Source organism: Gracilinanus agilis, chromosome 2 (assembly GCF_016433145.1).
Source record: "Gracilinanus agilis isolate LMUSP501 chromosome 2, AgileGrace, whole genome shotgun sequence".
Classification (NCBI taxonomy): domain Eukaryota; kingdom Metazoa; phylum Chordata; class Mammalia; order Didelphimorphia; family Didelphidae; genus Gracilinanus; species Gracilinanus agilis.
The window spans coordinates 572,927,134-572,941,775 of NC_058131.1; the positions used below are offsets into that span (position 1 = coordinate 572,927,134).

The 14,642-nt window shown below is 39.4% G+C and overlaps 1 protein-coding gene across 1 annotated transcript in view; it reads right to left on the reverse strand.

Annotated features, from left to right (window-relative positions):
- Positions 1–14,642, reverse strand: part of HACD3 (3-hydroxyacyl-CoA dehydratase 3) — a 35,103-nt gene that overhangs the window by 13,718 nt on the left and 6,743 nt on the right. The window contains exons 3-6 of the mRNA XM_044662417.1: positions 13,198–13,271; positions 4,624–4,788; positions 3,944–3,995; positions 2,095–2,205 (exon numbers count right to left, since the gene is read on the reverse strand). Coding sequence (XP_044518352.1) covers positions 2,095–2,205; positions 3,944–3,995; positions 4,624–4,788; positions 13,198–13,271 — 402 coding nt within the window. The remainder of the gene's footprint in view (positions 1–2,094; positions 2,206–3,943; positions 3,996–4,623; positions 4,789–13,197; positions 13,272–14,642) is intronic.

Consider the following 14,642-nt stretch of genomic DNA (forward strand, 5'->3'; position numbering starts at 1 on the left):
GAAGGAGAGCCTCAACTTTTTTTTGGTAAGGAGTAGAGGTGGCTTGAGAGGAAATTTGGAACAGCTGCTGTGATAAGTGCACTAGAGTTTTCTTCTGCACCCAAAATAACTAAATGCTGCTAAAATGCTAGGTTTATGAACTGGGTAATCAAAGTTTGATTGGTATAGTTGTACCTATAATTTAATATCTTTATAGTATTCTTTGATAGGTATAAGATATGGAATGTACTTATCACATAGATCCCTTTGCAACAGGCCCAGCAACGCCATTCAGTCAGTCAGGTAGATGGTCGGGTAGGCAGGGGCAGAGTGAGAGTGTGTTTGCAGGGCCACCAATTCAGACAAGGGAGAACTCACTTTATAGCACAGTTCACCACCACCTGGGTGGCATTTTTCCTATCTTACTTAAGTATTGCTAGCTCTCCAGAACAAGGTAAAATATCTACAGTAGGACTCCTATCTGGGAGATAAAGTACCAAATCCTATAGACAGTTTTTACTATTTAATCTCTAACATCCATATTAATTCTGATGTAGAGTACTATGCTCTCTCCCTGCTCCTGGCCTGGTGCCCCATGGCCTACCATGCCCCTTCCCAACAACAACAAAAAAAAGAACCCTCCAAGTGAAAGCAGAAGAATCAGTGCACAGAGAGACCACTACCAAGGGTAATTTTCTAATGAAGAGAGAGGGAGACCTTTCCCCCAATCTGCCCATTGGTCACATGCCACCAGCCAGTGTATCTATCTTCCACCTGTATGAGCTTGGGTGCTTATGTCTGTCCCCAACCTCCAAATGTCCTTAAATTATAAGCTGGGCTCCCTCCTTCATTTGGTGGCAGGCCCCCTTCTTGCCCTTCTCTTTCCCCGGAATTTGAAGTCGACTACAGGGAAGTGAAACCTAAGAAATCAAAACTGTGGATAAGATGATGTGGGAGTAGGGGGACTATTCTATGTATGTACATATATAAACAGGGCAGCTAGATGACACAGTGGATAGAGCACTGGGCCTGCAGTTAGGAAGATCTGACTTAAAATCCAGCCTTGGACACTTACTAGGTGGATGACCCTGGACGAGTCACTTAACCCCATTTGCTCCAGTTCCTCATTTATAAAATGAGCTGGAGAAGGAAATAGCAAACCACTATTGTATCGTTACCAAAAAATTCCCAAATTAAATCACAAAGAATTGGACATGTCTGAACCACAAAAATATATGCATGTGTATATCTGTGTGGGTGTATCTTTTCAGGTTCCCTAATAAATGTTTGAGATTCAAGATCAGAAGCATAAACAAATAAAATGAAGGAACCAAACCAAATGGGGAAAAGGGGGGTGAGATTTGTTTCTGAGTTCCCTTTTTTTAATTCCACCTCACAATGGTCTATTTCACATTGTTCATCTGTGGAGTTTTTCCGTTCTAGTCTGCTTGCTACCACTGTACTCTGGAGAATATGTACTACAGGTTCAGACAAGTGGAAGAATAGTGTTCCTTTCCCCTTTTCCTGAATGGAGGGAAAACAAAGTCAGGGGGCAGCAGGCAGTCCTTCAAGTAGCTGCATCTCCTGCTCCCTGGATTCTAAGATGAATGGGGCTGGGCTGAAAACACAGCAATCTCCCAGGACAATTGAGTCTATCTGGCTGGACTCCAGCATCTCCATGGCTTAAGAATGTTCCAAAGAGGAGTTAGGGATGCTGGGGCACTGGTGATACCCTCACATAAAGGGTTACCACTATTTGCTCATGAATAAATCAGGATATGACAGAAAGAACACCAGATTAGTGGGAAAGGATGGGATTAGGACAGCTGATTATGGGTCTACATTTGCCACTAACAAATCACAAACTATAGGACCATGGAAAAGTCCCTTCCTCTTCTCTGGGCCCCAGGGTCCTCTCCATCTGCCTCACAGAAATATGCAGGCCAGAGGGATACCAAATGTAACTATCAGTTTTGATATAGACAGAAATGTGAGGCTAAGCTCTCTACAAATGGGAGCTAACACTTTGTTGACATCAAAGGCTCTAGGGGAAAGGGATGGGAAACCTGGCAAATTGAGAAAGAGGCAGGACTGGACACAGGCCTGTTTACTTGCCTTTTCCTAAGATAAACAGTCGCACTGTCATGTTGACAAAGATCCAGGAGAATCCTAAGAACTGAACCAGATTATACATAAACAGGTATCCTCTCTTCAGGTTGGCAAAAGCTGAAAATCAAAACAAAATAGTAGAGTCAGTGATTTAATGGAAGTAGGAAGGATCAAAGGAAGTCTGAACTCAAGACAGGCAAACCCCTCTAAATGAGGCTTGTGCCAGCACAGCTCCCTAGTCTCTCTCAGAGAAGAGAGAACTCTAATGAACAAGGAGCAAGAAATGTTGCATTCTAATCACTACACTTGCTTTCACATCTGAGGAGCAAATGTGCAAGTACACAGAGCTCAGGAAGATGAACAGTATTTGGTGACCTTGGCATCTACAGAAGACTTTATAGCTGGGAAGGAGGACGAGATGGGTGTGGATATGTCCACATCTCCCCCATAATTTACTGCTCTTCAATATGGGGAAATTTTTAAAGCTGGGCCAGACAGGGCAAGGACAGGAATGAAAGAGAAGAGAGGACCAGGAAAGGACTGGGGCCAAGTATAGGGAAGAGGTGGGAACAGTGCCAACAGAATGAGTGTGGGACTTGGAACAAGGTCAGAGAGGAAACTGAGCAGGGGATAGGCAGTTTTCAGTAAAGAAATCTTTTTGGGGTTTTGCTGTTAAATACCCATTCCCAGGCTAAAATATCTTTCTAAGACTTCCAATCAAAAGTCTTGGCTTATGTTCAAATAATCAAAATCTGCAATATAACCGATCAAAAGTAGACCCATGATGGGAGGACAAGGCATGCCAGACTTCCATCACATGGGATTCATTTAAACTTCAATGTGTTCATTTTGTCTTTGTCTCTAGCTATCCTCTCTTGCCTCTGCACCATTGAAGGAGCAGAGCTCTAAGGTCTTTCATTTCTTTCTTAGGAAGCAAGGTCACTCACTTTCTGGCTCCTCCTACATCAGAAAGGTGAAGCTGGAAAGTATATGAGTGCCACTGAAACCTGAGCATGTTGCTTAGAACAAAATCAAAGGAAGTCTGATCTCAAACACTGATGGTTGCATTTATAGAATCTATCCCCAAGAGGCAGTTGTCAGGAAATATAATTGGGATTCCAAAGAAAGATTTTGAATGGACCATGCAGAAAGGCCTACTGAGCAAAGGAGATTAAGCTAATTTGCAATAAGTCCAAATATGCCCTCCACACTCCTCCCCACAGCTTCTAAAGTTCCTTGGGCAGTCTCTTTTAGCAAAAGAACACTAAACTAGATAGATAATAGGTTGAACACAGTAGGGCAATATTTATGTGCCTATACACTGTCCTAATCTGCAACATTCTCAGTCTAATCCCCAACTATACCATATCATTTCATTGCCCTGACCACCTCCCTATATCCAAGCAGATGAAACCCAAAGAGTGTCTCAAACTATGAGGAACACATTAAGGATAAAACTTTAATTCAGGAGCACACAAACACATATATGCTCCTGTAAACCACCTTTTGCAAACTCACACAATCATATATCCCTTCCATATATACCTCTACACACTCATTCATCTCTTCCCACATACATACCCATAAGCCCCAACCTATCCATACATACCTACACATACTCATTCATTCCCCACACACACACACACACACACACATGCACTCACAAACCAAACACACACACCTCATTTCAGGAAGGGAAGTTTTGTTATTACAAGAAATTGCCCATCTTTGTGAATTCACAATCACCAAACCCTTCACTGCTTCACTGTCCAGTTTCTGTTAGTTTATCCCACTCCTACTAAAAGACAACTATAATTAACAGTTGAACAAGTAACAGCAGCAACAACTAACTTACAGTCATTTGGAACTCTGGACTCCATCCTGATTTTGTTTATCCGTTCTTCTTCCTAGAATTCAGGGAGAAGTTTCCCCAACAGCAATGAGGAACACTATTCGGACACTGATCAATACCCCAATATTAGATGAATAGCCTACTTTTCCCAAAGCTCTCTCCTTTTAAGCTTGTTCCTTGTGTTACTGAGCATCTTTAAATATCCATTTTTGTGGCCAAACTTCAGGTACAAAAACTTATTCTTGCTCACTGGCATCATCAGTTACTCTCAGAACACCTAGGTTTCCTCACTTAGAGTCTAATAAGTTTTATAATGGACAGCTGGTCTCTGTACTGGAAAGGGCCTTTACTAGTCATTTTATCTTCATCTCTCTCTCTGAATAACAGAGCCTTAACTAAGTATTCTTAGACAGATTCAAAGAAAAGGTAAGTAGGGGTGGAGGAGAAGGGCAGAAGAAATCTCTGTGACACAATTTTTACAGATTTGCAAATTTTTCTGAAAACTTTTCAAGGGGCTAAATATCTAACATCTCTGTCCTCCTAGCCAACACCTTCCCAGTAATATTAAATTAGAGGAGGTGCTGAGTAAAGATATTCTATTTGAGCTCACCCATCACCTAACTACTTGGATTCTTACCAAATATGTGTCCCTGTAAGCAAATGATAGCCAGATATTTACTGACCTTGGCTTTAAGTTCCATTTCTGCATCAGACTCATCCAGCCAGCGATCAAAATCAGGGGCTAAAAAAAGTGGGCGTTTTTCTTGTTTGGTAAGTCTCTCCCACCAATGATTCTCTTTCTTCTGTACTGTGAGATTCACTTGCCTTTGGGTCAGTTTATGAGTCAACTAGGAAACACAAGAAAACAAAATTAGTTCTGTCTTCCCTTCTACTCACTCCTGAAAACATACCAAATTTAAGTGGCTTTGTTGTTGTTGTTGTTTTTAATTGATCAATTATTTTTCCATGGTTACATGATTCATGTTCTTTCCCTCCCCTCCTCCCATCCCCCTTCCATAGCCAACTGGGTTTTACATGTGTCATTGATCAAAACCTATTTCCATATTATTGATATTTGCACTGGGGTGATCGTTTATAGAGTCTACATCCCCAATCATATCCCCAATCGACTCATGTGATCAAGCAGTTGTTTTTCTTCTGTGTTTCTGCTCCTACAGTTCTTTCTCATAGGTTCTTCAGAAATGTCTTGGGTCATTGCAATGCTGCTAGCAGAGAAGTCCATTACATTTCGACTGTGCCACAGTGTATCTGTCTCTGTGTATATGGTTCTCCTGGTTCTGCTCCTTTCACTCTGCATCAATTCCTGGAGGTCATTCCAGTTCACATGGAATTCCTCTAGTTCATTATTTCTTTTAGCACAATAGTATTCTATTCCATCTCCAGCAGAGACCACAATTTGTTTAGCCCAAGTGGCTTTGTGGATAAATATTTCACTGACTGCTGACACAGATGCTAGACTCTAACAGAGAATAAGTTGTTCACTTAAAGGGAATTCCTATATGGACGTGGATTAAGGGGCATCCTCTAGAAATAATTAAAACCTGGGGGCAGCTGGATAGCTCAGTGGATTGAGAGTCAGGCCTAGAGACAGGAGGTCCTAGGTTCAAATCCGGCCTCAGCTACTTCCCAGCTGTGTGACCCTGGGCAAGTCACTAGACCCCCCATTGCCCACCCTTACCACTCTTCCACCTATAAGACAATACACTGAAGTTAAGGGTTTAAAAAAAAACCTGCATCTCTAATTTATGAGAAAAGAGCAAAAAGAAGATGTAAGGTTAAGAGAGGCAGTGTGGTATAAGAGAGCAGCAGAAAACATCAGGAGAGGCCCAATGGGCAAGTCCCATTAGACACTTCCTAGTTGTGTGAAGTGAGGCAAGCCACTTCTGTAAGCCTCAGTTTCCTCATCTGTAGAATGGAGATAAAAATGCTCATGAACTCTTTCATAAAGTTGTGTAAAGAATGCTTTGTAGTTCTTATGGGAAGAGAGAAATATGAGTTATCCTTCTTCTTTTTTCCAAGTCCCACAGGACTTGAAGCTAGTTGGCCAGAAACTTCAAGTTAGTTCCTCCAATCCAAAATCCAGCCTTCTTTCCATTATATCACCCTGAGTAAGAGAATCTGAGACTGAATCTTGCCTTTGATTTATGACCTTGAGCAAATCACTCCTATCTTTGGGTTTTAAAAACAAAAAAAGACAATGGAATTAAATGACCAGAAACTTGTTCCATGAAGGTCACAAGAATACTGGTTATTTTTTCTAATCTCGTAATGGATGAGAAGGATGAGAAAATAGGTAATAGAGACAGATGCTGATAATACATGACTGGTGCAAGGAGACACTGACAATACAGGAAGGGCTCCCAGATCCCTCCATAGTCACACTCTCTTAGCAAAGAAAAGATGAAAAAGGATATTCCCTTGCCCCTTAAGAAAAATTCCACCATTCTAATGAAAACAGAATCATAGGAGGAAGCCTACTGTAGGAGACTTATAGTTGACAGACATGAAAGGCTGGGCTTGGGTCTTGGTTTTGTCTCTTACTAGGTCATCTTCCCGTGTGGGGTCTGCTTTGTCATGTATAAGATAAATGAAGTAGGACTGGAGGAACTCCATGATCCTTTGTTGTTCTAACACTCAGAGGCTCCATGTGGCCTGGGTTCCACCCTATCTACACAGTGTATATCTTTTCTGAAAGAGCAGCAAAACCCCATGCATGTTGTGCTCAAGCATGCTCAGTCTCTAAACCACCTTCTTATTGGAGGTGACTGAACTACCCTGGGAAACAGTCACTGGTGATAGGGAACCCACTACCTAGAAATGCTGGTATCAAGGCCAGCCCAATGCAGCCCATTTCGGAGCAGCCCTACCCAGTGGGATTAGACACAGCCTTTGTTTCCATGGGGTTCTTCCAAATGTTCTCCCAATCAGTTTCATGCTTGTTGGAGTGTGTTACAAATAACATCCTATCCATCCTCCTCTGTATTACCTACTGACGGACCTCTCCTATACGTCACCTTCATGGCTTTTCACAGATGTTTTCTCAAAAACAACTGAGCTGCAAATTTATAAGGAGCTAATTCAATTGTACAAAAAAACAAGCCATTCCCCAACTGATAAATGGGCAAAGGACATGAATAGGCAATTTCAGATAAAGAAATCAAAACTATCAATAAGCACATGAAAAAGAATTCTAAAACTCTCAAAATTAGAGAAATGTAAATCAAAACAACTCTGAGGTACTACCTCATACCTAGCAGATTGGCTAACATGACAGCAAAGGAAAGTAATAAATGTTGGAGGGGATGTGGCAAAATGGGGACATTAATGCATTGCTGATGGAGCTGTGAATTGATCCAACCATTCTGAAAGGCAATTTGGAATTATGCCCAAAGGGCTTTAAAAGACTGTCTGCCCTTTGATCCAGCCATACCACTGCTGGGTTTACGCCCCAAAGAGATAATAAGGAAAAAGACTTGTACAAAAATATTGATAGCCATGCTCTTTGTGGTGGCAAAAAATTGGAAAATGAAGGGATGCCCTTCAATTGGGGAATGGCTAAACAAACTGTGGTATCTGTTGGTGATGGAATACTATTGTGTTATAAGGAATAAAGAACTGGAGGAATTCCATGTGAAATGGAACGATGTCCAGGAATTGATGCAGAATGAAAGGAGCAGAACCAGGAGAACCTTATACACAGAGATGGATACACTGTGGCACAATTGAATGTAATGGACTTCTCTACTGGTAGCATTGCAATGATCCAGGACAATTCTTAGGGACTTATGAGAAAGAACGCTATGCACATCCATAAAAAGAACTGTGGAAGTAGAAACACCGAAGATATAAACAACTGCTTGACCACATGGGTCGAAGGGGATATGATTGGGGACGCAGACTCTAAATGATCACTCTAGTATAAATATTAATAATATGGAAATAGGTCTTGATCAATGACACATGTAATACCCATGGAATTGCTCATTGGCTACAGGTGGGAGGTGAGAGGAGGGAAGGAAAAGAACATGAATCATGTAACCATGGGAAAATATTCTAAATCAATTAATAAAATTTTAAAAATTAAAAAAAAGAATAACTGAGCTGGGTAAAAAAATTTTTTAAAAAGAATAACTGAGGAGGTTCAGTGGCTTGAGAGCCAGGTCTAGAAATGGGAAGTCTTGAGTTCAAATCTGGCCTCATGCACTTGACTTCCATTGCCTAGCCTTTACCACTCTTCTATCTAAGAACCAATACATAGTATTGATTCCAAGACAGAAGAAAGGGTTTAAAAAAAACTGAGCCCTTAATGGAATGGAAAAAATGAGCTCACTCTCCTGAAGCTGGAGGTGTAAATAATTCAGTCATATCTTAGGAAACTAAATTAAAGCATCTGTGAGATTCTCCCCCACGCTCTTGCAGTACTGGGAAAATGTATATTCTCAGATACAAAGGGAATAGAAATCCCTTGCCTCCATTATCTGAGTGAGAGTTTAATGTTTTTGCCAATGTCAGCTCTTCTCACTATCACTGTGGAAGAGGTGTAGAAAAGGCTTTTCTGCTAATTGAGTAATATCCTGAAAGTGCTGTACCCTTCTTTGGTGCCTCTGTATGCTGTCCACATGGATCACATAGTCTAGAATCAGAAAATACTACAGCTACACAAGATCTAGAGAATATGCAGTTCAACACCCTGTGAGAAGAACTGAGATTCAAAGAGATGTGACTTGCCCAAGATCACAGAGTCAGTGGTACAGCCAAGACCAGAATCCAGGGCTCCCAAGGCTCCTACCCCACTGTTCTTTCTATTTGTATCACTTAGGCCTCCTTAGCATACAGAATGGCCCTCTTATTGCCAGTAGAAACTATTAATCTTGATTAAACCAGAGGCAGAAATATTTCAGGCAGGGAGTAAGAGAGGACTGAACTAGGATGGTACCTATGGGAATTTAAAGGAAAAGGAATGAGTGAATAACAAATCCATTACCTCTGGGCTCATTTGACCAGTTGTCAAATGAAGTAAAGCATAGGTAGCTTAGGGACTGAATAGAATGTAAGCTCTTTGAAGACAGGAAGGATTTTTTCTTTTCATTTTCATATTCCTGATGCCTAGCACAGTGGTTTGAATAATGTAGGCACTTAAATATCAATGGACATAACCCACATAAACAAAATTTCTTGGTGGGGAGGGGTCTTCAATATTTTTTAAGAGTGTAAAGGGATCTTGAAACCAAAAAGCTTGAGATCTGCTGGTTTAAAGCAAAGAAAAGGCATCAAGATAAAAACCACTGGAAAAACAAGTAAAGTAGTCTGGCAGAAACTAGGTATAGACAAATATCTTAAACCATTTACCAAGGTAAGATCAAAATGGATACATGACTTAGACATAAAGGGAGATATCATAAGCAAATGAGAATAGAGGACATGTTACCTATCAGGTTTATGGATAGGAGAAGAATTTATGAATAAAAAAGAGATAGGAAGCATTGTAAAATGTAAAATGGATAATTTGATTACATTAAATTAAAAAAGGTTTTATGTAGCCAAGATTTGAAGGAAAGCAGAAAGTTGGGGGAAAATTTATAGACAAGTTTCTCAGATAGAGGTCTCATATCTAAAATAAATAGAGAACTTTGTCAAATTTATAAGAATATAAGTCATTCCCCAATTGATAAATGGTCAGAAGATATGAACAGACAGTTTTGGATGATGAAATCAAAATTACATATAGCTATGTGAAAAAAATGTTCTAAATCATTATTGATTAGAGGAAACGTAAATTAAAACAACATTTAGATATCATCTCATACCTCTCATATTGGCTAAAATGATAGGGGAAAAAGAAATTTTGAAGGGGATGTGGAAAAATGGGGATACTCTAATACACTATTTAAAAAAATAAATCTAATTAATTAAGAATATTTTCCATGGTTACATGATTCATGTTCTTTCCTTCCCTTCATCCTACCCCCTCCCAGAGTCAATGAACAATTCCACTGGGTTTTACATGTATCATTGTTCAAACCCAATTTCCATATTATTACTATTTGCAATAAAGTGATCATTTAGAATCAACATCCTCAATCATATCCCCATTGAACCATGTGATTAATCATATGTTTTTCTTCTGTGTTTCTACTCCCACAGTTCTTTTTCTGAATGTGGCTAGTTTTCTTTCTCATAAGTCCCTCAGAACTTTCCTGGGTCATTGCATTGCTACTAATAGAAAAGTCCATTACATTCTATTGTGTCACAGTGTATCCGTCTCCTTGTATAAGGATCTCCTGGTTCTGCAACTTTTGCTCTGTATCAGTTCCTGGAGGTCATTCCAGTTCACATGGAATTCCTCTAGTTCAGTGATGGGCAAACTACGGCCCGCGGGCCAGATGTGGTCCCCTGAAATGTTCTATCTGGCAGCACAACATTATTTCTAATCTGACAAATACAATGAAACTTCAAAAGAGTTGCCTTAGAAACAGACTGACAGATGAGCATTTCTTTTCCTTTGGCCCCCTCTTTAAAAAGTTTGCCCATCACTGCTCTAGTTCATTATTCCTTTTAGCACAATAGTATTCCATCACCAACAGATACACAATTTGTTTAGCCATTCCCCAATCGATGGGCACTCCCTCAATTTCCAATTTTTTTGCCAACACAAAGAGCACAGCTACAAATATTTTTGTACAAGTATTTTTTCTCTATTATCTCTTTGGGCTACAAAACCAGCAGTGGTATAGCTGGATCAAAGGGCAGAAAGTCTTTTAAAGCCCTTTGGGCATAATTCCAAATTGCCTTCCAGAATAGTTGGATCAATTCACAACTCCATCAGTAATGCATTAATGTCCCCATTTTGCCACATCCCCTCCAACATTTATTACTTTCCTTTGCTGTCATGTTAGCCAATCTGCTAGGTATGAGGTAGTACCTCAGAGTTGTTTTGATTTGCATTTCTCTAATTATGAGAGAGTTAGAATACTTTTTCATGTGCTTATTGATAGTTTTGATTTCTTTATTTGAAAACTATCTATTCATATCCCTTGCCCATTTATCAATTGGGGAATGTCTTGACAACAATATCACTATTAGGTCTATTTCCTATGGTAATCAGGGAAAAAGGAAAAGAACCAAAATATTCTAAAATATTTATAGCAGCCCTCTTTGTGGTGGTAAAGACCTGGAAACTGAGGGGATGCCCATCAACCAGGGAATGGCTAAAACAAGTCATGGCATAGATTGTGATAGAATTAATACTGTATTATAAGGAATGATGAAGAGGTTCATTTTAAAAACCCTGGAAAAACCTATATGAAATTATGAAGAGTGCAATGAGCAGAACCAAAAGGACATTGTATACAGCAACAGAAATATCGTTTGAAGAATAACTTGTATATGTCCACCTCCAGAGAAAGAAATGATAAACAGAAACAAGAAAGACATAGTTTTATATATACACATATCTTTAATATGTATATACATATTTTTATATGATGCCTTCTCTAGTGTGGAGCGGGGAGGGGAGGAAGAAGATACCTGGAAACTTTAATGTAACAAATTTTGTTTTTAGTTTTTAAAGGAAAGAAAAGGCACCATGGGCCTTGCACTCTATATAATGTGTTCCTTAAGGGTTTTTTGTAGGCCACTGTGCAGCTAATCTCAAATTAGACAAAAATTAATCTATGCTCACTAAAACTTAGTTATTTCTAAGCTTTTGTATTTTTTTTTTAAATTTTAAACCCTTAACTTCTGTGTATTGACCCATAGGTGAAAGATTGGTAAGGGTAGGCAATGGGGGTCAAGTGACTTGCCCAGGGTCACACAGCTGGGAAGTGTCTGAGGCCGAATTTGAACCTAGGACCTCCTGTCTCTAGGCCTGGCTCTCAATCCACTGAGCTACCCAGCTGCCCCCAAGCTTTTGTATTTTTTGGGGTGGAGGGATTGTTGTTCATCCCTTCGTTTCCATCTCAAAAGCAATACCACTGGAGCACAAGCTCTCATAGGTTCTCCCATTCTGGGATTTCTGAGAGTATGAGCCTGGTAACAAGTGTGTGTCTGCTGTGAGACAGCTCATCTAGCCATGATAGAGAAGGAAGATTCAAGACTGACTACCGAATAATATGATTCCTTGGTCAGAGCAGCACAAAGAGTACCACCTAGCACAGTGTCATAGTATTTAAGCCACTAGAACCTAGATCTTCAGAATTACTGAAATACTGAAGAAGCAAAGGCTAAAAAGAGGTAAGTTCTCCCATGGTTTTCATTTTGTCCTTTTTTTAATCTTGAGGTCAGGAACATTTTTTTTTTTATCAAAAAGAAGAAGAGAGAAAAAAGCAAATCAAAACAATTCTAGGTATTACCTCACACCTAACAGATTGGCCAATATGACAGTAAAGGAAAATAACAAATGTTAGAGAGGATGTGGCAAATCTGGGGCACTAATGCATTGCTGGTGAAGTTGTGAAATGATCCAACCATTCTGGATGGCAAATTAGAATTATGCCCAAACGGCTTTAAAAGAATGTATACCCTCTGATCCAGTAATACCACTACTGGTTTGTACCCCAAAAAGATAAAAAAAATGGGAAAGAATCTGTACAAAAATATTTATAGCTGTGCTTTTTGTGGTGGCAAAAAATGGGAAAATGAGGGGTTGTCCTTCAATTGGGGAATGGCTGAATAAGTTGTGGTATATAATGATGTTGGAATACTATTGTGATATAAGGAAAGATGAACTGCTTGATTTCTATCTAAGAACTGGAAGACTTCCATGAACTTATGTGGAGTGAAATGAGCAGAACCAGGAGAACATTATACCAGTAACTGAAACATTATGGGACGATTAAATGTAATAGAATTTGCTACTAATAGCAATGCAATGATCCAGGACAATCTGGAGGGACTTATGAGAAAGAGTGCTTATCCACATCTAGAGAAAGAACTGATGCAGAAGAAAAACATATGATTTATCACACACATACACACACACACACACACATATATATATATACACACATGGGTATATGATTTGGGGGGTTAGGCTTTAAAAGATGACTCTATTACAAAAATGAATAATATGGAAATGGGGTTGTGAATCATAATACATGAATAACCTAATGAACTGCTTGTCAGCTCTGGGAGGGGGGAGGGTAGAGGAGAGGGAAAGAATATGAATCATGTAACCATGGAAAAAATATTTTAAAAATAAATTTTAAAAAATTTTTTATAAAGAAGAGAACCCATACCTGCGGCTTCACAGGTTCTAGGAATTCCAGATGAAATTCATATACATTGTCTCCTTTGGCACCATGGCCATGGGCTACAAAGGAAAAACAGAGGTCAATATGAACATGGGCAAAGCAAATCTACTAAAATCAGCTCAGTAGAGATCTTTAGAGCTCTCTGTGTATGTACAAGCAGATCCAGATGGAGTAAGCCAAAAAACACAAGTTTATTTGTATCAAGAGTCACTAGACATGGTGATTTAACTTGATAAGAAGCCTTTTTATTTCATTATGCACTTTGTATCTAAATAAAATTGTTTGTGGTTTGTGGGGGAGATATGGGGATGGAAGAAAAACAAAAGACACTCCATAAGTATATATTTAACTTTCAAATTTCTCCTTGTTCCTGATCTACAGTGGATAGCAATTGGGTTAAAGCTTTGTGTTATCTTGTTTATGAGGTTGCAAAAGAAAAGCTGCCAAGATACATGGAAATTTTAGACTGCCTAACTATGGTTGTTCTCAGCTCCAGAAACTCCCATTTGGGAGAGAGAGTGAGGGTCAAAACAGAGAAAAATGGATTAAAGGAACAGCTACCTCCTTTCAGGACAAGGAGCTGAACCAAATGGCAGAGAGGGAGCATGATGTAGTAAATGTGTTCTTAAATCTTTTTTTGCTATGGATCGTTTTAACAATCAGGTGAAATCTATAGCTTCTTGGGAAAAATATTTTTAACTACATAAAATAAAATACAAAAGTTTGCAATGGAAATCAATTATATTGAAACATAGTTATTAATTTTTTTAATCAAGTTCACAGACCTCAGGTTAAGAACCCTCCACAGGGCAGCTAGGTGGCTAAATGGATAGTGAAAGTAATGCCTGGAGACAGGAAGCCCTGGGTTCTAAACAATAGACATTTCCTAGCCATGTAACTCTGAGCAAGTCACTTAACCCCCATTGCCTACTCTTTACCACTCTCCTGCCTTGAAACCAATACTTAATATTGATTCTAAGACAGAAGGTTAAAGGTTTAAAAAAAAGAAGAAGAATCCTTGATTGTAGTAAAAGACTTGGAGTTAGGAAACAGGGACTCAAGTCCTGGCTCCAACACTTGCTAGGTAACTATGGGTTAAGATCTCAGGTAACCTCTAACACAATGAGGGAGCTGGAATAGATATTCTTTAAGGTCCCATTGAACTAAATTCTAGGATCCTAAATTAAGTAAAAATAAAGTCTTTATGAGTCCCCACTTCTCCTGCCCCAGCCTAAGTTAGGTAAGGTAAAAGGAAAGATGGGTGAAAAATATTAACCATGAAAGACAGCAAGTTATTCCTCTCTGTCTATATACTGCCACTAACTCCCTCTAAATCTCTCACACACTCATTCTCTCTCTCTCTCTCTCTCTCTCTCTCTCTCTCTCTCTCTCTCTCTCTCTCTCTCTCTCTCTCTCTCTCTCTCTCTCTC